At 41.1% G+C, this 27,992-nt stretch overlaps 1 protein-coding gene across 4 annotated transcripts; it reads right to left on the reverse strand.

The window, feature by feature from the left end:
- Nucleotides 1-842: 842 nt before the first annotated feature.
- Nucleotides 843-27,961, reverse strand: ptpn20 (protein tyrosine phosphatase non-receptor type 20). 4 transcript variants are annotated; one of them, XM_034899109.1, is made up of 47 exons: nt 27,738-27,961; nt 25,146-25,293; nt 24,798-24,961; nt 23,741-23,806; nt 23,463-23,642; nt 23,250-23,325; nt 22,656-22,736; nt 22,406-22,481; nt 21,609-21,762; nt 20,695-20,766; nt 20,312-20,486; nt 19,865-20,000; nt 19,626-19,764; nt 19,371-19,523; nt 19,049-19,234; nt 18,791-18,953; nt 18,391-18,655; nt 18,211-18,290; nt 17,595-17,672; nt 17,362-17,469; nt 17,097-17,213; nt 16,736-16,944; nt 16,423-16,524; nt 16,116-16,209; nt 15,504-15,589; nt 14,861-15,032; nt 14,177-14,388; nt 13,132-13,230; nt 12,529-13,043; nt 11,455-12,097; nt 10,584-10,754; nt 10,314-10,488; nt 9,993-10,203; nt 9,855-9,892; nt 9,465-9,551; nt 8,670-8,731; nt 8,286-8,447; nt 7,961-8,210; nt 7,601-7,704; nt 7,363-7,445; nt 6,813-6,949; nt 6,545-6,693; nt 5,411-5,501; nt 3,816-4,150; nt 3,497-3,712; nt 3,063-3,125; nt 843-2,969 (listed from the first exon to the last, which is right to left on the reverse strand). In XM_034899109.1, the coding sequence occupies exons 2-47, from the start codon at nt 25,267-25,269 to the stop codon at nt 2,859-2,861; spliced, it is 7,170 nt and encodes a 2,389-aa protein (XP_034755000.1). In that variant the 5' UTR covers nt 25,270-25,293; nt 27,738-27,961; the 3' UTR covers nt 843-2,858. The 4 variants fall into 4 exon arrangements, 3 of the variants coding, with proteins under 3 accessions (XP_034755000.1, XP_034755001.1, XP_034755003.1); XR_004660254.1 differs by lacking the exons at nt 843-2,969; nt 3,063-3,125; nt 3,497-3,712; nt 3,816-4,150; nt 5,411-5,501 and having other exon boundaries at nt 6,572-6,693; nt 6,813-7,053; nt 27,738-27,959; XM_034899110.1 differs by lacking the exons at nt 12,529-13,043; nt 13,132-13,230; nt 14,177-14,388; ... (24 more) ...; nt 25,146-25,293; nt 27,738-27,961 and adding an exon at nt 12,398-12,429.
- Nucleotides 27,962-27,992: the final 31 nt, after the last annotated feature.

Consider the following 27,992-nt stretch of genomic DNA (forward strand, 5'->3'; position numbering starts at 1 on the left):
ACAGGCCTGAAGTCACCAGGTCAGAGGTTTTGTGGTTCTGTTTATAAAAACTACATCCTGTCATATTGCGTGATCATACACAAATTTATGAGATCTCGTGGGTCCTCGTGACTTCAGCGTTCAGTCATGGCCGCAGCCGTTCCGCAACAAATCCGCACCTGGTGGATATTGAAGGAGGGTGGAGCACGGAGCCGTCACGCAGCGGAGCCGACACGCAGCAGAGTCGATCTGCAGCAGCACAGTTGGTGGGAATCAGGGGTATTTTTCCTTTGTCTTGTGGAATTCAAAGGACAACTGTTTAATAAATTGAAACAACCGTAAATGGAAATGGGCCTTGAACAGCCGAGTTGCAGTCTTTCCTGACATAACTTACGGTAATAACAAGGTTTAGTGGGGGAGCAAGGAGAAGTTGAGGGAGAAGGTGGATGACTGGTCGGGGGGGGTTGCATATGAGTGTGTGAGGTGCAGTCGGTTGTAGAGATAGTGTCCAAGGGCAGTGAGAGTAGACAGAGAGAGAAGGTGAGGGAGTAAATCTGCAGCCATGGCTTCCCCCAGAATCAGGTTTGTGTGTGTGGAGCGTGCAGTGTGTTTCCAGTGTTTCCATGCTGTCACAAAGACCCCTGTGAGACCAGCTTATTTACCCTGCAGTAAAACCCGAGAGGGAGTATACCCTGCAGTAAAAAGTGAAGAGGGGGCTCAGTGGAATTAGATTTACGGCCGCCTCCAACTTTCTGTTCTTTGTGTGCCGTCAGGGAAAACCCACCCTGCTGCTCCTATTCCGTTGTTCAAGTTGAGTTATGTTGCATTCAGAAGGGGGTAAAGTGTGTTGTATAACATGCAAACAAGTTTCACAATAGTTTTTAATTAAAGAGAGAGGTATTACATTGTTCTCAGTTGTTGGTTACATAGTGACTGGTACAGTGACAAGAGATTCATTTAGCATAAATAAGCAGTTGTGCAATTAAGGGTTATTCAATTTCACAATGCCATTGCATAAGCACTTGCTTTGACTGTACAAGATGCATTTCCACAGATGAATGCAAAATGTGCTTTTGTTTGTTTTGAAGATCTGAGGGAGAAAACGTATCAACAGGATTTTAAAGAGAACATGAACTTGCACATAACAGAGAGTAACCTATCGCTGGAGACCAACCGACCAGCATTGATGAAAAGATGTTGCATACACGGTACAGAGGCTTGATGGCTCTGTGTAGCCATCCACATGGCAAAGGTAGAGTAATGCATGTGTCTTACCAACATGCTCCAAACTGTTTGAAAGATGTTATCAGGTAAGATGTTGACATTCTGATCACCCCTCCTCCTGGAGAGTATTGCTTTGTTACATTCCACATTTTGATCGTGTTCAAATCATTCAGCCAAACACCAGGCTCAGACGTCTGTACTTTAAGAGTCTGCATGCAATAAGAGAGCTGGTGTGTGTGTATGTGTGTGTGTGTGTGTGTGTGTGTGTGTGTGTGATAGCAGCTAAAAGAAGTTACAAACAGCAGTTACATCCAAAGTTTGAGGTTCAAACCAGCAGCTATAAATCATCTTTGATCTGTGACTTGGAGATGCAGCTCTCTTGCTATGTACACATCATATAGTGGCAAAATGGAAAGTGTGTAAACCTTATATTTTTTGCATTTTTGGCTGAGTTTGTATTAAAATAGCTATGGAATACAGATAAAGGATGTTGTTACATAACAACTTACACCTTAATGCCCAGCAACTAACTGTTTAAATTTCAATTTAAATCAGTTTTGTACATTCTACAAAAAATCGGAATCTTTACTGTTCACCTCGATCAAATTTGAGTAAAACAGTGAACTGAAAATGCATGAATTCATCCAAACATTTGTTATGTTGAATCATTCTTCATCTGTATCAGGATGTGCAAGTTGTGATTATGTGTAGTAAGACTTTCATTGTTATAAATTCGGCCCACAAACAAAAAAATGGACAGGCGGTGTGCAAACTTCACATTGTTTCTAAGTCACATTTGAACTAAAAGGTGAGATGTAATCTTCTTCTGGTTTGGATCTATCAAACATTCCCCTCGACCACAAACAGACTGAAAGCTACACATTCAATCTACAGTAACCACCAATGGGTGCTCTCAAATCAGTTTCATGCTCTCTGTTCCCGACCGCTTGTGACAAGTGGCCCGGGTTCAATGTGGAGCAAGCGGTGAGAGTCATTCCAAGGCACTTGATTCTTTTCATTTCCAGAGATGATGAACTGAAAAATCAATAGTGTTCTTTTGCTAATGCTCTTTTCTCCAGGGTACAAATGCACTTAATGAAATGATGACACAATGCCTAATGAAATGCTACTCATCAAGGTTACAAACCGTTGGTATGATGATCTTATGTTCACTTTTGCACTTTGCTAATGACGTAAGAAACATTGCTGCCAGATAAAAGGTTACCAGATTCTAAATTCCATGCAATGTGATTGTTGCAAATGAATGCAATTTGCAAATGAAAGGACATGGAGAAAATATATGAGATACATTCAAATAGTGAAAGACATATTTAAAAAAGAAAATGTTAAAGACAGAAGGCAAATCACTAAGCCTGAAAAGGCATAACAACCTCAGTGATCTAAATTAAATTGACAAAATCACAGCACCGAGAGCACTTACGAGAACAAAAACATTAAAGTGAAAGTCCTTCAAAACTAAACAACAGTCCTCCTCAACACAAAGTATCAAAACAGAAAAGTTCAGGTTTACAATTATAGCTAACTAAAATAACTACAGCCGAATTAAAAGGTATAACCAGTATTATGACAGACTGCACACGGTTACTCATACACAGTCTGTGCTTTACAGGTCGGTGAACTGGAGGTGGAAACATTCAAACTACTTTGTGGTCTCTGGGACTTTCCGGTTGCCATTGGTTGCCGTGAAGCTGTAAAATGCCCTGTAAAACCTCCAACCAGACCTTGTAGCAGAAGATGTACTGTTCCTGAAACGAGAGAGACAAAGGGGAAGTATAGCTCTTGGAAACAGTATTTTTTAAAGCTGAACTTTGAACTTTGACCCTTCTGTTGGTACTCACCTTAGTTTGAATCATCCCATGCCGCTGACATCTCATCTCCTTCACGATGTTGCTTACTTTAATCTGAAGACAGAGACAAAAGGTTGTTAGGCACAACTACAGCATGTTTTTGAACTAGTCTATGATGGAAGTTTTTTTCTAATATTAATAATAAAATAACAAGGCTCTGCTACGTGAGGCTGTACTTAGGCACAGTGGGGCTTTGAGCTACATGCTAGCAACAGCAAGCTCACAATGACTCCTGCTGGAGGAAATTACCAAACTCAATAGGACCCATCATCTAATGACCATAATTGTCATGGTAATCCATCTGATAATTTTTGAGACATTTCATAGTAGTAGACAGGCCAATCAACATGCCATTAGCATTGCTAAAAATACAAAAATGTCATGGTCAACCAATTATTTAACCTATTAAAAAAGCTTCCACTCACAGGCAAATCGTTCTGAATGAGGCAGAGGAGAACATCAGTGCAAATGAGGACTCCTGTGCGTCCGATGCCAGCGCTGCAGTGCACAGTGACTGGTCCCATATGGTGCACTGCCCTCAGGTAGCGGATGAAGCGAACCAGCTGCTCGGAGCTTTTTGGCACTCCGTGGTCAGGCCAGTGTGTGAAATTCAGGTGACGGACAAAATGTGTCTCACCGGTCTGTGATAACAAGAAGTTAAGAACCAAGTTGAATTTTAAAGTTTGGAGTAAACCACAATATTAATGGCATTAGGCAGACAGTTATCCCTCACAAATCTATTACCTCTGTCTCCACCATGCGGATGATCTTGATGTGGAAGTACTCCAGGTACTGATAGTTCTCCAGGTGAAGCTGGTACCTGCCGGAGTCCAGAGGCACACCCAGCTTCTCCGGCCAGTACTTGTGACATTTGATCCTTCCCCGTTCTACTTCCTGAGTCATCATGGCAATGACATCAGATTTGTTTTCCCAGATCATCTGCCAGAAGGCCGGCACTGTGGAAGGCAGAGGGCCCTGGCAGGAAATGTAGAAGAACTCTTCATCGCCAACTTGCATGCGGATGTAGCTGGCGTTGATGTAGTCCTGGTTGTCTCCAATGGCAACACGGGTTTCATCATCTATGCGGCGAACAAGAAAGAGGCAAAAAACACTTTAAACTGTGTGTGTGTGTGTTTTTGTGTGTGTGTGAGTGTTGTTTTGAGTGTGATCATGCATCACTGCATGACATTAAAAAAAAACTAATTACACCTCCAGCAGCATCCTCCCACAAACAGATCAGGTAGAAATTCCTTCCAGTTGGATTTTTCGATGTTTGATAAATCCATTCATTTTATGATCACAAACAACAAACACTGCTACTTTGTTGTTCTGCCAAAAGCACGCAATCTAACTGTACAGTAAATAAAGCCAAGTAAACAGCTCTGAGGTCTGGAGTCAGGCGCAACAAACCAGCGTTGTGAAGAGGTTTGTTGATGATGAGAGAGGTGATAGACTAAGGGCCGTTAGGAATGTTTTCTGGGTTGGTCCCCCACCTCCTGCTTGTAAGGTCAAAAAAGCCACAGACTGGAAACCGGGCTTTCTATAGAAAATAGATCAAGGCTATAAGCAATGACTTGGATCGGAAAATAACATGAAGTTTTTTTCTGGACCTTTTGCACAAACAGCAGTTGTAACAGGCTGCAAGCAACAAGAAGTTTGGTAAGGTGTGGGGGTATTTCACTGGGGTCACTATGCTTTTTCATCACGCTCATTCATTTCAACTGTGATCCTTTCACTCCAACACACTGAGGGCTGGAGAAGTCAACACTTCTGTGTGTTTTAGTGCGTCTCCAGCTTTTAAACCTTCTTCAATATTTACAGTGTTGAGCAAAAGTATTACACCCCAGGGTACACACACACACACACACACACACACACACACACACACACACACGTTTGTGGAGTTTTTCTTGTCTCTCTGCATTTACCTCCTGAAAGTCATACTAATTACAGCTTACACTATAATTGTATCCTGATGTTGCTTTATTTATTAAAAAAATAAATCCCAGATAATTACAAGAGGCAACAAATAATATCTTTTTCATTGTCACATACTTGGCTAATTGGGATGGGAGATTACAAGTGCTGCTCAAGTGAATTATTGATTCTAAAGAAGGAAATGATTTGTCGGGCAGACAAGTGTTGTAAACAGACATCTCCACTTCATTCAGTAAAGCCCTTACAGAAAAAAAAGTCTACAAGACTACAAAAGGTCTGTGAGTGTAAAGCTTGAGATCACCAACAAAAATTGATAAAGTGCAGTGGTTTGAAAAAATGGAGGAAATTTAGACTCTGTCGGAAGAAAGTAAAAGTTAACAGAAGTCATCTTTCAGACTTACAGGGTAGGATGTCTCTGTAGCGGTTCTTATCTCTGTTCTCAGGGGCTTTTCCCACCAGACAGTTGTCAGAGGGCTTCAGATGTTCCAGAGCCTGAATGAACCACATTAACACAATCACAAAAAGAAAATGTAAACACTTAAAAAGTGCAGCAGGATCACAGTATGTCTGTCTGTAAAAATAGTCTAGAACTGCATTGTTTTAATAAGGACAGAGTATGTCTCTCTGTGTGTGCGTGCTTGCGTGTGTCTGTAGATCCCTTTTTTTGCAGATTTCTCGAAAGTGTCACAGTACAGTACTAATTATTACAACCTCCTACTGTATATATAGCTCTTATGGCAGGTGAAAAAAGGTTACATTTATTTATTTATTTGAGAGGAACAGTGCACAGCTCCTTAGCAGTACCAGAGTTAGCTATATGCTAATTTCCATCTGTAGTCCCTGGGCAGGAAACAGAGAAATACATCTCTGTCAGAGGGAAAACCTAACACTGGAGTAGAAAAAAGGCTAACACAATAAACACAAGACAAGTAAAAGACAACAATCCAATTTCACATTATTAAAACTGCACCACCACAACCACCACAACAACAACAAAACACAAGAAAAAACACACGACTCCGACAATAAATACCACAACATGAAGACAACACTACAACAACAACACCATTTGACAGTAAACATCAAAACCACAACAATAGTACCAACAATAAAATCCCAACATTAAGACACCACTACAACAGAATTTCATAACATGAAGATTAGCTGTTTGGGTTTATGCTTGATGGGAACATGACTGGGTAGATTTCAGCCATGATTTCATCTTGAATTCCAAACCAGCAAAACTGTTCCATTCTCTGATCTCGCTTAATACGTTGCGGCTCTAACAGAGAAGACTGATCTGCCAAACTCAGTAGATCTGTGTTGTACTGCACAGTCACCTCTGTTGGTCGTACTAGTTCTCCTCCTATTGTCTGAGCGCAGTGATACAAACTCATTTAATTGAGGAGCGGCATGACACACATTAACTGATCAATGTGTAATTTGACCCTTTATTAAGGCAATGTTATAAAGAGTAAATTACACATCAGTAAATACCATGTACATACATTATTTTATCCATAAAACATACACACCATAAACTCTTTGACCAGTTCCTGCTGGTCCAGCTGATGCTGCAGAATCTGGATGAGAGCTTTGACCCTGGAGCCTGAATACTGGCTGGTTGTAGCGGGGCTAATGAGAGCTAACCTGGCCAGTTCCTCCTCTGATACTATGGGTGGGCCTGAGGAAACAAAACAGGAAAAGAGTAGGACAAGGGTTGCTAGTACTGTATGGCTCAACGTAGATAGAATTTGGACTTTGACACATCAGCACAGTATAGAGGAGTAGAGCAATAGACACCTGTTTGTGCTGAGGTCATTTCCCGACCGGTGGAATCAAACACATCATCATCTTCTTCTTCGCTGCTCCAGCCGTCTGACTGGGTTTTCCGGATGTCTTTGTAGGACCGGTCCAAAAGTTTGGTCACAATTTGTTTCCTGGGGGAGTCAGGGGGCAGGGGTGAGACCAGACCATTTTACTCTTCGGTAGGAGGGGATGAAATCATGCAAGGCTGAGCTTCCTTTCCCTGCGACTTTTCCACCTAAAATACAGTATAAACAAGAGGCTAAAATAGCTTTATACTTCTGCTATACTTCTTGGGTTTAGGCTACAGAGAAGAGTACTACACATTTCCTAACTGCTAATTTTGTCTCATTGGGGCTCACAGCACATAAGCAACAGGATTTATTCCAGTGTTTTTTTTTTGGTTATCATTGCTCTCTGTTGCCTCATGGTGGCTTACAGTGGAACTCCAGCAGACCAAAACAGAAGAAGAAGCAGGATGACGAGGTGGAGGAGGGGAGGAAATAAGTAGACAATCAAATAGGAGAGTAGTTTGGGTTGTTACTACCTTTCAGAAGCTCCATGCAACATGTCAGTGACATTGAGGGATGGGCAGCAAGCTTGATGAGAAGGGGTGCTGTTACAGCTCTCCTGTTCCACACACAGTCAGCCAAAGGAGGCAACAGACAGAAGGTGCAATATGTTAGTAGTAGATGTTGGTAAAGAGGTAAGAAGGGATGTGATTTACATTAAATAGAAGTTGACATCACTATTACCAAACACACTATAGTCCATGTGCTTGTTACCTGTATAATTTCAGTGTCATCTGTTACGACAGTCAGCCGGCGTGGTGGAGGAGGTGGTGAGGTAACAAACACTCCAGCTTCATTGACCAGAGGGTCTGAAATCACCTCTGAAACAATGATAGTAAGACACAACACATTTAGTTAGGGCAGTTTCAACTAGCAAATTGCAAGTCAAGGTGCTGTCTTATTCATTTTTGTGATTTAACCAATTGCATTTTCTTTTTTAATTTGAATTCTTACAAATTCTTTAGGCAGTGAAGTCTTAAGTAAGATTAGCAGCACACAAAGCTCTTTATTTTAGCTATATTTTCTTTTTTTTAAATGAATGATATCAGGAGAGACAGTTGTCAGAGATCGTACCAGGGGGGCGCTCAACTGGCCTTTTCAACATGACGTCAGGAGAGGAAGAGGTATCAGGGCTGGACACAGGAGCCGGCGGCTCGGCTAAAATAGCTTCAGTGTGAGCAGACAAGTTGGGCGGTACAGGTGACTCGGAGTAGGTCAGGGGCAGGATGTCTCTGCAGATGGTGAGCTGTACAGTCCCTTCAGCTTTACGCAGGATATCCACCACCTTACTGTGGCTCAGCCCGGACACAATCACACCGTTCACCTGGAATACACACAGTAAGGATGAGGGTCTCCCCACCATAAATACATATAGTTTGCATGTATTATGGATCGTTACCTCTAATAGAATATCTCCCACTCTCAGCCGGCCATCCTGCTCAGCTACTCCACCAGAGCAGATTTCCTTCACTCTGAGCATGCTGCCGTTGGTTCCCCCAACCAAAGCAAAGCCAAGGCCTCCCCCTTCTGGTTTTGTGAACTCTACTTGCATGATGCAACTCTAAAGGGACCACAGGTGAAAGAAGGAGAGTGAAAACAAGAATTCGGAGGAGTCAGTTTCTTCCAGTGTATTTACAGGAGCACCTTACGTTGGCAGAAAAATGCCATTCTGTTGTTAGTACATGAATCAGGTGTAAAGAAAGCCTCTCATAAACACAAACACACACACACACACACACACACAGACACATGGTGTATGAATGTAATATGTTCAGAAACTTACATCCTGTTCTTGTGTGAGAGAGCGACATCTGAAATTTCCAGGAGTCCTATACAAGGCTTCAGCTGAAAAAATGAGAAGACAGACAAAGCAATGCATTCAATTAATATTGATCAAGCTATTAAAAACGATGTAGAAACTAAATAAGGGAAAAGGTCTTGAGTACGGCCCTAAGCCAACATTGGAACTTCCCTTCTGTACCAATTTCCATTCATGCAACCATTTTCAGCCAATGATATTTCCGTAACAGACACACAGAAAAAAAGCAACACACACCAACCTCCCGCCTCTCCGGCCATTTTGAAAGAGAAGTGTTGATGGGTACGTCTCTTCTATGACAGATGAACAAGGCTGGTCTTTTCAGACTGACCCTCTCCACTGTCCCTTACCGATGCATGCACCGTCACCAGGCAACTGAGCTACCTGCCCTGCAGACCACTGGCTGTATGACACTGTCTGTGTGTGCGCGTGTGCGTGTTTGTGTGATGGCTACAGCCCTGCAGTCCAATACACCAGTGGAGGGCCTGAAGCTTGCTAATTATTAATCCTGCTGTGAGAGCCCAGGATCTGTCTGTCAGCATTCAGATCACACACACACACACACACACACACACACACACACACACACACACACACACACATACAGACACACACACACACACACACACACAAAGCAAACTATCCTTCAGCACTGAGCTCCAGCTTCACACAGACAAAAGAGCAACAGGCAAAAGAGTGAAAGAGAACCAGTTATGGTGCTGAAAGACTTTGTGAGAGTTCAATGGAGAAAAAACTCACCATCTTCAGTAGGAGAGTCTTTCTCTGGAGAAACAGGCTCTTCAAAACGAGCAAAGAACTTCTTCTCTTTTTTCCAGTCAAACAGACCTACAAAAGAAAGCTTATATAGAAAACTATAGAAATGCACTACCACGGATTGCATGAGGAAACTATTATTTTTGAACTACTGGTGGTAAATCTTGCTAAAGCTTGCTAAATCTTGCACTACTGGTGTCTTCCCAGAACTGAGAATGCTTTCTGGTAATGATTGAACTGTTATTCATTATTCAGTTGAGCACAAACATATCTGGTTTCTAGGCAATCCATCAGTGCACATAACAAGCAAACTATGTGTTCTTGGGTTAACTCAATCAGGTGAAACCATCCTATAAATCCTTCAGAAGCGCTTACCATTCCACTTAGCTTTGGGGTTGACTGGCTGGTCTTCTCTGTGACAGACACAAAGAGTAGAGTCAGTCATTCAAAGAACAAAATCAAACCTACTTCAGTGCCAGTATGAGTATCTCTTGGGCCTTTGAATGCACGTACCTGAGGATTTTAAGCTTGACTTTACGAGGGGCGATCTCACAGGCTTTGACTGCATCCTCCAGGGTCATTCCCAGAGTACACCTGCCACAGATATAGAGGATCTTGTCACTGGGTTGGACAGTGCCCTCCTCACTGGCTGGTGAGCCTGGCACCACCTGCAGACAGTAGATGCCTTGCCATTTGCTGCCAATGCCTCCTGTCAGCTTTATACCTAGAGAACGCACACATACAGTATATAGTAGATGGAACTAAATTATATTAAATTATGACTAATGATGTGTGTCTGTGTCTTCATAATGTGTGAAAACATGCAGTTCTCACCCAGCTGTCCAGAAGGTGTCTTGTAAAGTACTATATCAGGCAGGCTGTCACAGGATGGCGGGGCCACCAGGTTGGAAACAGCCCTCCCTAAGGTCATACTCAGTCTTCTCGGAGATGACCTAAGAATTGTCATGGCAACATCGTCTCCCACATTGGTAACATCATGTCCATTTACCTAGAAACAAATGAAAATGAGTCAACTTTACCAGCACATACGCTAAATACATAAACATAGTGCATAAATGTACGTAAAAGTGTGTTTGAGCATACTGTGACAAGCCTGTCTCCTGCCCTGAGTCGTCCATCTGCCTTGGCTGGGTTGTCCAGTATTTCCTGTATGTAGTAGCAGTTGTCCAATTTGCTTCGAGTGATGGTGAACCCAAAGCTTCCACTCCTGGACTTGGTCAGAACCACTGACAGCTCAAACTCTTTAACCAATCCCTGATAGGCAAAAAAATTATTATTAGCTACTTTGTTGACTTTGGTGAACCCTGTGGACAAAACCAGAGTGTTCCTTTTCCGCTAATCCCAGATTTCTATCCGTAACTTCACTGTAAAGCTGTTATGCAGAAGAGAGAGAGTCTAAGATGACTAACTATGGTACAGCACTTTTTGTATAAAGAAAACAATTTACTGTTTGTTATATTGTAGCCTGTATAACTTTTCATCTTGAATATGACATAGCATACACGTACAGCATATAATTAACCAGTAAGGTTTGGTAAATAAGATATATTTGGAAACATTCTAAAACAGCTGATATCCTGTTTTTTAATGAAATGTAATGTCATTTTATTTGAACCGGGACAATGCACAATTAAACATTAACCTTGTAAAAGAACAAGGAGAGATGCATTTATTATCATTTGTTAGTGGTATTGTTGGTTTATATTTGTTATCATAGTGATATCACAATTAAAATATTATATGTAAATTATACATTAAAAATGTCTGGTTAATATTTTAAATAGACCAGATGTCTATTGTATCTTTTTCTCTCTGTTTATTGTTGCAAGCCAAAAAACAGACAACTTTAATTATTGGTTTGTTGTACCAAAGCTTGTGTTTCCCAAACATTATGAGAAGGTTTTCTGCTGGCAAAGGTAAAGTGAACAAAGTACACAAAAGATCCCAAACTTGCCTTCCTTCGACTCTCTTCCTCCTCCTCCTCATTCTCTTCATAATCATCATACTTGTATTCTCTTTCTTTCTTCTCTGCTTCTTCTCTTAGCTGTGTGGGGCTCTGAGCAGGAGGGGGCAGTATTGTGGGGGGCTGCGTCAGGGCAGGTGGACTGGCACAGGGAGGCACAGAAGGGACAACCTGAGCTGTAATGGGGGTCAAGGGGGGATCAGGAGGCTGCGGTAGGGGCATGATAGGCTTACTGTTCTTGGAGATGGCTTTGTAGTGACTTGGAAGAAGCCCCTGCTGGATTGGATGATGCTTGGATTTTGGTGGCTGGGTTGTGAGCGGCTGGGATGGGTGGGCCAGGCAGCAAGTGGTCGTGGTGTCAGACGAGTGGCTGAGGAGTGAGCTGGTGGTAGTGGTGGGGATGTGAGGGCCGAGGCATGGATTCTGAGAGCCAAAACTAGAGGAGCTGTTGGAGATTTGAGAGTGAAGGCCTGTAAGGTTGGTTGTTTGAGTGTGAGCGGCCAGACTGGAAGGACGGTTACGAAGGGGCTCTAGTGTGGAGCTGATGGTCAGGTACTCTTCATCTGCCATGATAGTCAGACCATTTCCCATCAGGCAGTAGGTCACACTTCCATCTGCCTCCTCTCTGACTCCACTGCCGATAAACAGACAGAAATACTGTATATGATGTACATAACATAATACGTCACTCAAAACTTTCAAAGTTGCTATCCAAAAAATTTAGAATTTAAGTTGTACTCATCTTCATCAATTCATAAAAGCTGTTTTTAATTTAAAACGTCTAAAATGACTTTGATGGCACACTGCAATCTTTAAACACAGCGCACTCGTTAGCTGTCCTGAGCAGGACTCTTGGTCAATGAATAGGCCATTAGTGGGAAATGTTTTGCCAATATTTATGCCAATATTCTAGTAAAAGAACATGCATTATTACTGTGCTCTGTGAAACGCTTTCATCTGGCATGCCAGGCTACAAGAGAGGAATAATTGATAGAAACTATTTTATTATAGGGTAATTCTCTAGTATTTAACAGTTTTCATGTGTGGCTACTTTTGATACCTTACCTGGTATATACGTAGTTCAAAGCACTCTTAGGACAGTCATCCATAAGCATCACAGTTGAGCTTGTAGTCGTTGCAACATCTTCTTCCTCTTTCTCTTTCCCGGCCTTGTTCTTACTACTATCTACTTCCTCTTGTTCCTCTAGCTTATCAGTGGCTGGTTGTGACTCTGGTGGAGCCAGGGGAGAGCCGCAGTCAGGTGAGGCAGGTGATGCTTGGGAGGCAGGTGAGGGTGGCGAGACTGGTGACGGAGGTGATATAGGTGAGGTGGGCGACGGGGGTGAGCGAGGAGGAGATGGGAGATTCTCCCCATCCAGACTCTCCTGGGTGTCTGGGAATGCTGGAGTTGCATGAGGATCTGAGCTCTTCTCAGCTGTTTTTAGATCTTCCTCATGGGTGGGTGACTGCTTTGGGGTAGATATCTGGAGATCATTTGAAAACTTAAGTAGCTGGCTGTAGTCCTCTCCTAGTCGAATGTCCAGAGACTGAGATCGAACCTCACGGTAGAATGCTGGACTCTATAGTGTCGGACATGAGGATGAGGATTACTGGGTCTTACTTAGCTGCTTTTTGTGTATACATGTATTTGTGTGCATGTGAGCTCACCAGTGTGTTATCATCTGCATCATACAGTACTGTAGGACCTGGTCGGCAGATCAGCAGGTGAACTTCAGATGGAGCTCCACGTAGCAGGAACAAAACCCTCTGAAACAACACAACAAAACTGTGTTAGTGCGGGAATGTTTGGGTTCAGCTTGAGATGGGCTTAAAATGTGCAAATCTTTTAAATTGTTACACGTTGACTTGTGTATTAGCACCTGTGTGAAAGCCATTGTAACTTCTTGGCAGTACACACAAGATTAAATACCACGCTAAAGGAAAGGACACAAACATTTGGCTATTTTCAGTGGCATGAGATTAAAGGATTAGTGGGCCGATGACGTGGCCGAGATCTTAAGAAAGAACAGGGCCACTAGTGGTGCTCCTACACTTACCAGCCCATTAACAATTATTTATCCAAAGACGAAATCACCTACTGTGCTAAATATTTGTCGCATTTGCAATAACATTGCAATATGTTAGAAGAAGATTTTCTAATCGCAGAGGCTGCAATTACACAATCATCTTCTACCTTAACAGATCCTGACACTAGGGAAACTTTAGTATCACAGGTAACATTACGTTGGTTGTGTGGGAATATTTTGGCTTTAAAAAAGAAGACGTGTCTGGCATTGTGCAAAACCTGCTTGGTAACGTCGCTACCTCACAGGGCAGCACTACTAAACTGTATGAGCACTAAAATTAAAAAACACAACCGCATAATAAATCGAAACCGTCATATTGGTAAAAAAAGAAAAAATCGCAATTAGATTATTTTGCTAAATTGTTCAGCCCTAATGCTGCCATTAGTGAACAATGCTTTAGGCTGTAGTCAGCACCTCATAAACCAGTTTATTATCTGACATTTTTTAACCACATTGTGCACCCACTTTTTTATGTTCTCAATTCAATTTTGGGAAAAAAGATTAAACAAAACTGCATCAACAAAAAACATATATGCAATTAGCAAGCTCTATTTATGAATGTAGACATCTGCTGGCTTTATTTGTAGGATAGGATTAATAATCATTTTAAATACCCTAAACCCAACCTGGTAAGAGAGGTCCTTGACAGGCTCTTTGTTGACAGACAGAATGATGTCTCCCTCTCGCAGCAGGCCACTCTCTAGCGCTGGTTGACCCGGGAACAGACGTTTGATACGAACCACGCTGCCACTGTCTGGACCTGAGTGCAGCCGCGAAATGTTAAAGCTGAAGCCGAGGCCAGACAAACTCTTCTTCAGCACCACTTCATGTGTGTTTTCTAGGAATGAGAGGAGACGGAGGGGAATCTTGGAGCATTAATGTGTGTTGTGTAATCTTTAATCTGTAATGTAGGCTGAGATTTGGTACATTGTGATAAAAAAGTTCATCAATTCCTCTAACACATCTTCCCATTTATTTTCTCCAATGACAAAAATAAACAAGCAGATTATCCTTTTTTTACATGTTGTCTCACAGTGCCTTCAGAAGGACAGCTTTGTAGAGATGAGGAACTGTCCCTTTATCTAAGCTCAGGCAGTGAACAGGCAGCTTCAAGGTTTCAGTGCGTGCTGTCTCGGGGGACTGAGGGAGCGTCAGCCCTGGATGACTCTGACAGCAACCACAATGTAGCTGTCAGATGACTCACAGTCACCTTTGGGCCATGTGTGCAACTGTGTATGCGCCTGACACGGTCTATCTTTTCTTTTTTTTCTCCTATGTGAGAGTATGTGCCCCTTCCTCTCGCATCTCACCATCAGTCACAAAGCTGTAGTCCTTGGCTTGACCACTCAAGGTCGTTTCCATGGAGACTTCAGTCCTTAGGTGCTGTGTATCTGATGAACTGTGGGCCAAGGGGGGGCAGGGTGAGTCGAGTCTGGGCTCCAAGATCACTGTGGGTTCCCTTTCCAACAGCAGGTTCACCACCTATGTGGAACAGATTAACATACAATCGCTTTATATGTTCTGTAGTTCATACTTCAACATGCCCCTGCATGCAAAGAGAATGATGTACAGTATCACCAGCTACTGTGCTTTTTTTTCTGTGCATATTTATACTAATCAACTTTGAAAAAAGCTTCTCTAGATTACTGCACATTAGGTTCAAGGGTCGTAAGGGTCCAACATGTGCAACTTAATGATAAAATAGTTTCATGATGTTAGGATTGTGATGATTGTCGAAGAAAATCAACATTGACTGAGAATAGAAAAGGGATAACGTTGACACTGGACATGAAGATATGCTGTTTACATGTAAAATACATCTAACAGCAGTCCCATTGTACTCCTATTAATAAAATCTTATCAGCAAAAGAGAAAGTATGTCTATGTGTAATTGTGTTTTACTGCATGCGCATGTTTGAGCGTGTATGTGTGTGTGTGTGTGTGTGTGTGTACCTCCCCAGTCCTCTTCAGGCACTCAACAGCTTGGTGGTGAGTCAGGCCCCTCATATTGGACCCATCAACCTTCAGCAGTCTGTCACCTGTCATACGCACAAACACAAATCTCAACATCAATACAGTACATAAACGATTTCTGTGTATGTGTGTGTGTGTGTGTGTGTGTGTGTGTGTGTGTGTGTGTGTGTGTGTGTGTAGGGGGTTGGGGGTGGGTGTTGATGGGCATGTCAACAAATCTAAAAGTCATTCCTGTCCACTGAAGCATGAAACCAAGCAGATGCAGACACACAGCACACAGCACAGTGACCTTAATGTTACACTTATATTCATAAAGGTTTTAGCTGGCATATATTTCACAAGTTTTTTGTGATATTGTTTGATGATTATGCAAAGGGAATCGGAGATGTCATTCACGATAACACAACACAGTCACAGAAGAAATTCACAGATGAGAAGTGCAAATAAATGACATGAATGGCTTTTGCTAGTATTTCCCCTACTAAATCAGAGGTTAAGTGAACACCCCGCACAAAATCAAACCTTTATAGTACCTTTCATGTTTTTGGCAGCCACCTGATCACATATCGTAATGACAAATGAAAAGATTACCAATCTGAATGCGCCCGTCCTGCTCTGCCGCACCTCCAAGCACTAGACTTTTGATGTAGATTCCTCCATATCGCACATTGGTGTTTTGTCCTCCCTTTTGGCAAAAGGGAGAAGTAATTAGTCAATGTCAAAAATAACCCTGGAAACATACACTGACTCAGCGTAAATGGGTCCAAGTTAATGTGCATCACAGCTTGTCACCTATAAAGGATCTTTAATAGTAGTTTAAGCTATGTGTACCTAATAAACTGGCGTGCTGAGTGTACACAGTAAATGCTGTATAACAAAAATAAAACAATTCACTCACAGCAACACTGATGCCAAGACTGCCACTGTTTTTCTTCAGCTCCACCATGAACTGCTCCCCAGTTTTCAAACTGAAGATTGAGGTGGATCTAGAAGAAAAATCCTGATAAAGAGAAGCAAAGAGGTAAACAGAAAACATTTGTTTTAGATTAAAAGAAGAATAAATGACGAAATGAAAGAAGTGTGTTTTCAGGACAGGAGTTTTATCACATTATTCGGAACACTTAATCCATTTAACAATTAATGCCAGGTTAAACTCTTGACCCCATGCTGACAACTTTGCTTCCATGGAAACAAAGTCACTTATCTCTAACCTGGGCATCATGGATTCGCACAACAGGAATGTGAAGCCTCCTGTTCTGTTTTGGGGTTGCCATGTTGGACAGAGTGATGGCATCCTCCAGTTCCTCCACGATAGGACGGTATTCTGTGCCACTCAGTGTGGTCTGTGACCCAAAGCTTCTCTCCAATGCCAAACCGAGAGTACTTTGACTTAAGGAACTCTTACTGTCCTTCAGATAGTCTGATAGGAAAACAACCAGGTGGGATAAAGGACCTCAGTAATATATAGGTTATATCTAGTGTCACTACTGTACAATGATTTATGAATATTCCATAACTACATGAACTTTTCAGACTGTGCATGCAGAGAAGAAAGCATTGATCAGATCTTACATTTAGGTTGGGACACAATAAGCTCCACCTCTTCAGGGCTGCTCTGTAAGATGGCAGCAGCGTCATTAAATGTCACTCCTTCCAAACTAGTCTTGTTTAGTGAGATAAGACGTCCACCTGGAAAAATCAACTAATCATTACAAAATCCTTACATATTATGGATTGTCACATCAAGCCCAACATGCTGCCTAATTGTGTTACTAGTGATGTTAAGTTGTATGCCACAAATCTCTGTTTCCAAGTTCCCTTTATTGGTGCTTCATACCAGGTTTGATTCGACCATCTTTGTCTGCGGGCCCGTCTGGCACAATGGAAGCAATGAAGATCCCAAGGTCCAGTTTACCTGTATTATCCTCGCCCACTATCACAAAGCCTGAAACACGACCAGAGAGAAGTGAAGACCAAAGTCTTCTGTTAATTAATCAGATACGTGGTACTCTGCTGTCTGCTCATTCATTTTATATCAAGTTCACTGCTAAGCTGCCTTAATAAACTCACCAAAGCCCAGTTTGGGATCTTTCTTCAGGGACACACAGACTATCTCTCTCTCTGGTGGGGTCCTGGTTGGTGTATCAACTGAAAGTCACAGGTTTTAAATGGGCCACTGTAATGTGCTTTTATATTTTAAATACCTGATTATCATGTTCAGGATCCCAGGGGCAGGTCAAACATCTAGCAAAGGGTTAGCTCACATAAAAAAACAGACAAACACATTCACACCCATGGGTAATTGTGCAATAAGACCCAAACACATTACATTACTTCTTTACAGTGTTGACCAATGAGACACCTAAATATCATCATACAGCCAGGTGACAAATGAAAGAAAAAGCCTCCATAAATGGGAAGAGAAACAAAACAAATACAGATGTAGAGTATGAAAATGTTAATCATGTTAGGGCCTTCACAGTCAATATCTTAACCCAACTAAATACCTCTGGGAGATTGTTGAGCAATATGTTAAACAGTGCTCTCTACCACAACCATCAAAATCAGTAGAGGATTGAAGCTGATCAAGAGGCTCATGGTGCTCATACACCTCATTGAAGATGCCTAATGTTGATTTTCCTTTAACCTGACTATATGGTTTTAACAATAAAAGAGACATTTTCACCTCGTATAGAGGAAAAGGCTTCAGAGTCCTGCTTCTGTAGCGAGACACTGGACATCATTCTGGGAATCGACTCTGGAGTGCTACAACACATGTGCACAGTTGCATTACAAAGCTGTATGATTTTTAAAGACAAAATATTTCTGTTAGTAGAATATTATTTGTTATTATCAATAGGGCTACCTCCAACACTGTTGCTCTTTTGTGTCTCTGAGGTCTCCTGTTTCAGTGAGCTCCTTGTTCAGCTCTCTGCTCATCTCCCTCCTCATCTCCCTCTGCTGGCGCAGCCTCGCCTCCAGCTTGGCAGTCAGGTTGTCACAGGACTTGGAGAGGGAGTCTGGTTGACCAGATGTCAAACCTATGTGGTGCAGCATGCCCTCTGAGCAGGACATCTGCTTTAGGTCCAAGTTACGACACCGGTAGACAGACAGGTTTTCCATGTTTTCATCTAGAGAAACAGAGGTGTTATCTATTCTCTGTAATTCTTGGCTATAATATGCTATATTATACTATTTGACTATACTATATAGTATAGTCAAAATCAAAAACAATTCTCTCTACACAATCAGTCAAATTTTCTCACCTGGTATTATGGTGTGGTTAAGTTGACGGGACGTCATCTCACTATGGAACTTGTGCTGTGCTGAGCAGAGGTTCAGAAGGTACTGTGCTATTTTTGAGCTCTCTGTTATAAAACTGTGCTTTTTCCCGCTGGGCCCACCACACTCTATAATGAGTTTACGACGCTGAAAGACAGATGGAAGAAGTCATTTACTTTGAGCTTTATAACAAAATGAGCTGTACAAAGTCTTATCTTATGTAGCTAAAATCTCATTTTTACCCCAGTGGATATGGTGTCGGTTTCCCTCCAGAGGAAGCGCCTGATGACAGTCCGGAGGTGGTTCTTTATCTCGTACACAATGATTCCTTTGGCACAGACTCCCAAAACCAACTCTCCCAACACTGTTCTTTTCTCTCTCCCCACACGGTGGAACAAAAGCCCATACTCCGGCAACTGCTGGACAATCTAAATGGTACACATTTTTTTTACATGCATTACATTTTAAAAGGATAGCCCTTTATCTTGACAATCCTTTAGACTTAAAGGAGAATAGTAGCAGTAAACAACTTATTAATTTAGAATAATGCAAGTTGAAATATACCTTTAAGTACTCGGTTTCTGCCTCTTCAGGCAGAAGCTGGGCATGACTAGCATGAAGTCTTGGCAACTCTTCCTTGACATTGGGCAGGGCCAGCTTCTCCAGCATCCTCTTGGACACATAATGCTCTGGCTGATAGTAATTCTTACCATACAGCTAAAAAGACATACAAAAGAACAACGTGTGCTGCTGTAACACTTAAAGATAATGCTGTTATTTAAAGATATAAGGTGAACGTTTTTCTGTTATCCGCTGTACCTCTGGCATGTAATCCCCAAACTCAGCCTGCAGAGCAAGAGCAGCCAGAAACAAGCCTGTCTCTTCATTACAGTAAAGCCTGTCCTCCAAGAGATCCTTACGCAGCTGTAAATAGTACTGGTGACGAGTCAGTCTGTGCCTAGGAGGCAGGACAAAAAGATAAAGTAAAAGAATTTTAAACCATGTATTTCTATTAATGGCTTTTCTAAATATCAGTAAAACGCCAATATTGTACTTACAAAATGAAGGACATATCATCAACAAAAAATTTGATTCGAAGAAACACCAAAAAGGAGAAAATCTGCCCTTTTTTCCAACTATCAGGTGCAATTTTGGAGATTTTTGTTTCATGGTCCAAGAAGAAATATTCATCATCTGCAGAATGACAGAGAAGGGCCACTTTGACTTCATACTGAAACAACAAAACAGGCATAAAGATCTAATATATATATAATGTTTTGTATATGACAATATCTAATATATACTAAATTTAACCTTTTTTTTTAATTATTTTAGTTTTTTAAGTAAAAAAATAAAAGATATTATCTGAGAGTTACCCCTCATGTCATTATATATGCATATATATATTGTGCAGTTATTATATTTTGAATTTCTATTTGAAATGTTGCAAAGTGATGCACAATCAGTGCAGTCCAGATAGGTCCTACATAATATGTCACTCTTACCATCTATAAAGGCAAGACCAAAGTAGAAGTGTTCCACCAAGTTTGCGTGAGCCACCACCATGTCAAACACATCTCTTGCTTTGGACTTAGTGTCACAGCGAACCACCACGTACTGTCCGTTAGGCAGCACTACTGTCACTTCTCTCTGAGACGAACACGAACGACCCTTTCTGGACTGTGGTGGACACGCACACAGACACACTTGGACATAAAAAAAACTGACAAACACACTCACGTGCATGCATAAATACTGTACATGCAAGTATGCAAACAGGCATAGGTCAGCATGCAAAGAAAAGACAAATTCAAATAGTGTGAAAAAACAGCATTTTACATCGATATTGATCAGAAGCAGAGGAGGTAAAGAGAAATAATACATTTACCACAATAGATCCCGGAAGCTCAAGAATAATGTGTTGTTCGTCTTGCATTCTGACAAACTCAGGACCCAAAGCCTGACAAAACACACATTTATAATATGAAGTCTTTAAGCAGCAACACATCTGACAGCTTCTCTACGTACTCTGGTGACTGCTGAAATATACTATAAACTATACTCCACAGTTCACTGTCATTTTCGTTCAACTAAATACCGTATACCAAATAGATAGATAGATCTTTATTGTCATTGTATGCGGTACAACAAAATTCTGTTGGAGACACCCTCTCCAAATAGCAGCATAGAGTAAAAAGTTAAAACTATACACAAAACTACATACACTACCGGTCAAAGTTTGGGGTCACTCACAAATTTCCATTGGACTCCATTTTAGACAGAATCCCAGCTGAGATCAGTTGCCTTGTTTTTTTTAACCAGGGCAGCAGTTTCCAGATTACATTAGGTGCTTACATAATTGCAAAAGGGTTGTTTAATGTTTTCTTAGTTAGTTTTTTAAAATAATATCAAATTAGTAAACAAAATGTGCCTTTGGAACATTGGATGAATGGTTGCTGATAATGGGAAATGTAGATATTGCATTAAAGATCAGCCACCCACCCAGATCAGCTGGTATCCTGTCTATAATGGAGTGAAATGGAAATTTGTAAGTGACCCCAAACTTTTGACCGACAATACCGGTAGTGTAGTATATACACATACACCAGCACATTCTCACCCAGGCACATCTCGCACATACACATTCATCTACACATACACATTCATTCCATGTTCTCAATAAATTACTAAAAAAAACTCCTTGTACAGATAAACAACATGCACTTTTAGCTCATGGTCTACAAAACCATTTTTCTTGAATTTATGTAACTGAACAAACATTCAAAAAATACATAATCTTACCTTAGCTTTCCTCTGGCTCAGGCTGAGCGAGGACTCGCTAAAGGTGATGGAAGGACTGTGAGATCTGCCCGATGTCTTGGGAGAGATGTCATGTTGGGGGCTCCTACCAAGCCAACTGCAGTTGCTGTCCCTGTGACGGACCCCACGAGGGAGTCTGAGGGGAGAGAGAGGGATGGAGCAAGGACACATTGTGTAATAGTTGTGCAGACAAGTTTGAAAACTCAAACTCTGAGACAATGTCATGTCCCCTTAAAGTCAATACAGACAATGAAGGAGCAAAAAAAGAGAAGCAGATGGATTTATTTATCTTGACATGCACACGCAAATAGCTCTAATAGTTGAAGAATCTTTATCTAATAACAATACTAATGGTGATCATTGGTATGTATGCATACACATTAGGTGATTTGGTGCTGATCAAGATGAATCTGAGAGAAGGGTGGGACTCTGAGAAAAAGTCGAAATTAAGAATACGTTTGCTACTTTATCACCACGGACAGCGCCATAGATTGATCAATACACAGCACAGTTAGGATACTGATATTTTTGAGCCATGATCAATCCTGTAGATTTGCAATTTGCACAAACCTCAATCGGATAGGGGATCAATGAGTCAGGCAGATAAGACTAGCATATTCAACTAAACAGCTGCTCTGCCCCTCCAATCTCTCTGCTAACAAGAGATGGAGAGGGGGATGGCAGGCTAACAAAGGGCAGGCATTTTGGTCATTTTGCTAACAAAGGGGATGGCTCCCCCCTCATATGGTCTTCTGTGTGAGCAAGCATATTGTACATACCGGTCTAAAGAAGATTGGTACAACGGTGTGGGAGAGCTCCTTGGTCTTTGTCTCCAAGGTCTCTGAGGTAAACTCCCTAGAAAACGAGACATAAAACGATCACTTGCATTGTCAAAACAGACACCTTTCTGTTGAAACACACACTAAATAAAAGTCAGGGAATAAAATGTTGCATTTAATAAAGGGGGACATCTGCATACCAGAGTTAGGGGATATTGTTAAGTGGATAAAAGACACTTGTTTTCAATACCTGACTTTGAGTCGGAGTCCGTTGAGTATCTTCTCCCTTCACCACTGCCTTCGCTGAAGTCTGAAAGTGGCCCTCTCTTTCCTGTCAACCAGGTAAGAGATGAAAGATGACAGCATTGGTTGATTCCTGTCCGTCTCTGCGCTCCCAGGAGACGCTAAGATGTTTTTACAGAACTGAGGCGGAGGATTTAGCCTGCAAGCATCCACACTCTGTATCTGATTATTGGCTCTCCCAGGAGCCTAATCCTGGGCTTGCTTTAGGGTTAAGATTTTAATCCTGTTGACCTGTATGCCGTTCTGGATTAAAAGAGCAATGACTCAAACTAAATTCTGCAAATATGTAGAGTCAAAGTTCAAATTAATTTATGATGTTAAAGGAATAGATGCAATAAGGAATACTACTTACTGACGTACAGTTAAGTTATCAAAGATCTGCTTGTTTGTCAAAAACCCTTATTTGAGAAAAATCTGTGTCATGCTCATGTTCAGTAAAATTTTATCTCTGCTTCATACTCGTTTTTACATGATGCTTAGGATGTTACTTGTACAACTGGTTCAATAAAACTCAGGTTTGTAAGGACCTTAACATGCTCACCATGAAGTCTCTCTCTGATCATCTGACTCCTGCCACTCAAAGGGACATGACTGTCTGGCAGAGAGCCGTGGTCCACCTGGAGGAAAAGAAATTTTAATTTAGTTTAATTTTTTTGCAGATTGTGCTTTAATTCTGGCACATACACAATGACCTTCAAATAAGCTTAAATGCTTACAGACAAGGAACATACTGTAGGTAGATAACTAGACTCACTGATTCGTGAAAAACCTCCTCCACTAGCTGTTTGATGACTTGGGCGGGTGGCGGCAAGATGGTGGCTTTATGCTGAAATTCGCAGCCTTCCAGGATGGAGATGAGATTCACCCTCCGGTGGGCCAGGTCCTCACACATGCTGAGCAGGAGGCTGTTTAGATGGTCACTCAACTGGACTGGCTGAGAGGAATGACAGTGGAAAGTAATTATAAAACTTGAGGTTTGGGACTGTGATGGGATTGCATTAAAAACGACAGCTTTTAATGAAGGGCTCCTACCTGATTTTGAGGTAGGTGAAAATCAACTGACCAGTAGAGAGTCATACCCAGTGAATACACCTGCATCTGTGCAACAAAATGAATTGGTTGATTAAAAAATAGAGGTCGGCCATAGCGCTATAATTACCCATTAGTTCTAAAGTAAACTTTAACATACATGTATTTGTGCTTATGATGCTTCATGATGTTTTTTTAGATAATACTTTATCTTCAACCCTTGCACTAAGATTAAAATCCTAAAATGAGCACCAATCATTATCATTATCATTACATATGAACAGAAATTATTTATGTGTGATTTTAGATTTAAAGTGCAGGACTATGTTGACATATATGTACTTATATATGACACATATATCTTGTGGTCAAGCAGGAGAACTATAAATTAAATATTATCCAACACATTGATGGGGAATTTATATTATAGACCCAGCAGGGACACGACAATCAAATTATGATAAAAAAATGGATTAATAACGTGTCTCTTAACTTATTCTTCTCTTAAATAGTTTACATAGGGTGTCTGAAAAGCTATCGACGAAGAAAAATCGTGATCTTTAAAAATGCCTGTCTGAACAGACTACACAGTAAATGGCCCATCTGTCAAGTAAAAAGCAACAGTGGTTCTGATTTCTATAAATAGCTGATAAGACATGTTTTATATTGTGAAGGGGTTAAATTTCCTGCAGCTTTCACGCCTAAAAGGCTAACCTATCTCTAAATTATATTAATGGGACATGTTGTGATTAAGAATATGAGAGGCAGATTACTTGAAGGCGTGTGTGAGTCAAGCATGCATGTTAACTTCCCTGTATGTTAAAACATTCTAATTATTTTATTTAGTAATTGCTTTAATCTTTTCTACCCAAAGTTCATAAATTAGGGCTTTGATGAGCAGAATACCGAGCAGGGGTTCATTTGCTCAGCCACTAGATGGAGTGCTTACAACTCATTTGTCCTTCAACTCCTGACATCCTGGTATTTTACACTCCAAGGAAAAACACAGAGTGGAGTGTAAAGTTACTATTAGGACAAGTATGAAGATGAATGCACTGACCCTCTCTATGGCAGGTTTGGTTGAGCTGGCACGGCCCTGCAGCATCTCTGGAGCGGTAAAGGTGGATACCTCATCTGATAGGCCACAATTCTTAAATGCTAATGTACCAGTGGCGGACAGCAGCAAGGAGGTTGGGCTTATAATATTATACATATTGTTCTGACCTGCAAAGAAAGTAGGAAGTCCATAACACATTTGAGGCTGCTTATACAGTTCTACTGTAGAGTCAAACTGAAATACTGCAAGTTATATTCAAATGGTTATTACGTTACATTGCAAAAACATAATCGAATGGTCATAGCATTGATGTGCAACAACGATGAGAGGTGGTTATCTAAAAGGCTTTACCCTTATAAGAGACATCCACTAAAGACTCTGCAGTGGCCAGCAGCAGGGACCAGACCTCCTCCTCCAGCAGAGGTCCCCCTCGTGCCTCCAGTACTTCAGCTAATGTGACAAATGTGCTGCTCATCCTGCACACATTCCAAGTACACACCTGAGGATGTACGCATATAGAGTACACAGACATACATATGAAACACACACTTGTAGAAACCCAACACATCACGTGTGAGAGCTTTAGCTACACGTCATATTTCATATTTTATTTGGCTTTGGCTCTGTTTACAAATCAAACATCTACAGCTGAATATATTATTTGTCTTAAACACTCAACTGAAAACAACAACAATGGAAACTCTGTATTAGGCCAGCGCTTAATTATTCTCCAATTACCTATGCTACACATCTTTACTTCAACCTTAGGCCACAACTCTGTGTGAGGTTATTACTGTTGTTTAATCTGTCAACAGTATTTTGTCTTCACAGACAGTTATGATAGATAGATCTGAGAAAAAGACATAATCATTTTATATAACTTCATTAGTCTCACTGCCTCTCGCTCTCTCTGTCCCTTGCATTTCCTAATAGGCTTTCTTCTGACCAGTGGGAGCTGTGCTTCTGGGACCAAAGCAACTGTGTCATGATCCTGTGTTAGTTTGATGTCACATACAGGGTTTGTATTACCACAATTATTTACAGTTAAAAATATGGAGGAAAAAAACAAACCTGAACTGTCAAAAAGGGGATGCTTCGAACATTATTCATTTTGTTGCTCTGCATCAGTTATATAACATGTATATTACAACACATTAGTTTGACTATATAAATGTAGGTCTTTCTTTCCTTTTCAGTCTGATTTAATAAGGTAATAATAAAACAAATTAGATGAGGTAGATACATTAAAATGTAACCAATCACACACAAAAAGATCAATGCATTCTCCAAATTTCTAAAAGATTGCATGTTGTTACAAATCTGGGCAAATTAAAACACCCAATTAAGACTTGTCTTGAAATTGCAATCATTTTGGAAGATTACAGTAAAGGCCAACGTGAACCTTTTAATTAGTAGCTGTCTCAAAGGGCAGAACTAATTGCAAGTCACTGATGTTTAAAAAGTCAGCGAAAACTGATTTGCTGTTTTCTTCCAACTGTATTTTCTCAATTACAAAAAAAACCCAAACCAAGTTGTTCTTGATGTGTGAGACCCAACCACCATGCTTTTTGATCCACCGGATCCATTTTTCTATTTGTCTCTTCCTGTAAATGTTTCAAAGCAGTAATACAATAAGCTACTCGCGGTCAACCATACATAGTCTACTGAACAAAGCAAAATGCTTCCAGTGATACAAACTCAACCTTATTACTTTAAGCCTGATTATCCTTCCCTTAAACAGAATTTATCCTTGGATTTTGACACAGAGATTATTGACTGAATATGAGGAAAGTCCAACCAGATTAAATGTGTAGCAAAAAAGCAAAAAAACTAAAAAAACACTGATGCAGTGAGGTTATAAGGTTTCCTAAAATGCACAAGGTGATTTAAATCATCAGCATCATTATATTGTTAAGAAATATAAAAAGTCCTTCTGGATCACTGCACACTGGTGTGTTGTTATGATGTAGGAAGGGATCGAAGAAGAAAGTAGGAACCCTGCCAGGTGCACCCACCCATCCACTCCAGAGCAAAACTTTTGCAGCTGTACTCCCTCAAAGTGGTCTGTCTACAGGTGTAAAGCTACTGTTGTGAAAACAGTAGCTTTGGGACACACACACACACACACACACACACACACACACACACACACACACACACACACACTGGAACTGTACTGTGCACATGACAACATGACTTGTTAATTGGCTTTCCTGGCCTCGCTCACCATAAACGTTCACATCCTATCCCATTCCCTAAATCACCACCCTTAAAAATTGATAATTAAGATTAAAAAGTTCTTATGCAATCGCATGATGTTCTTTTATTGTCTAGAACCAACTTTAGTTTAGTAAAGATAATCTGATACCATGTCCAGTTTACGCTTCAGTTGCCACACCTTTTCTCTCCTGAATGTGAAAGCACCTTTATTCTCCTATCCAGCCAAGGTTACATCCAAACCACCTTAGTGCTCAATTAAGCAGACCACCACATGATGCAGACAAAGACAAGAGGAGAAGCTTTACTGTATCCTTGGTCATTTGGGACAGTATGCTTCTTCAGAATCTAGGTCTCTTACAGTCTTTTATCACTACAGTAGAGAGTGACAACACATTCCCACGTTTATGGACCATGACAAAGTGTGGTAGTACACAGTGCAGTTTACGCAGCTGCATGATAGGCAGCCTCTTACAAACAACACATTTCCCCAAGATGACTTTTGTCGTCACAGGCCTGAAGGCTATAGGCTACTATGCATTACTCTTAAAGGTAAATCTCATTACAGTCCTGTGAATGTCTAGCTATCGTTAGAGCCTTTACCTTTCATCTGAAAAATCTGAACGAATGTCGGCTCATGAAGACACCCACCTCAATTAACCAAACTGTCAAACAACCCTATAGAAAGGACGATGATGAAGAATAGCTCAGTGGTAGAAACATTACCTTGTACCATATGTAACCTATGTCGGCGGCCTGATCCTTTGTATTATCTTCAGTGCTCCCACCACGGATCCAAAATAATCCTTGTGATCATCGCATTGCTGTTTTGACGTTCTCTCAGTAAAGGCTGCTCCGCTCCGGCAGGTAATTCATCAATGACATTATGGTGCCCCATTCATTTGCTCTAATTGCCACCAGCACCAGTCCGACGATTTGAAACTTTTTACTGTAATTTGGGCTATTCTTAGCTTCTCGTCT

This window comes from Etheostoma cragini, chromosome 17 (assembly GCF_013103735.1).
Source record: "Etheostoma cragini isolate CJK2018 chromosome 17, CSU_Ecrag_1.0, whole genome shotgun sequence".
In the NCBI taxonomy this organism is placed as follows: domain Eukaryota; kingdom Metazoa; phylum Chordata; class Actinopteri; order Perciformes; family Percidae; genus Etheostoma; species Etheostoma cragini.

Coding starts and splice junctions, on each gene's coding strand:
- ptpn20 (XM_034899109.1), bottom strand. CDS start 25,269: ATGAGCAGCACATTTGTCACATTAGCTGAAGTACTGGAGGCACGAGGG. Junction 12,098..12,528: donor TTGAACTACGTATATACCAG/GTAAGGTATCAA, acceptor GTTTATCGGCAG/TGGAGTCAGAGAGGAGGCAG. Junction 8,732..9,464: donor AGACTCTCCTACTGAAGATG/GTGAGTTTTTTC, acceptor TCATTTTTTCAG/CTGAAGCCTTGTATAGGACT.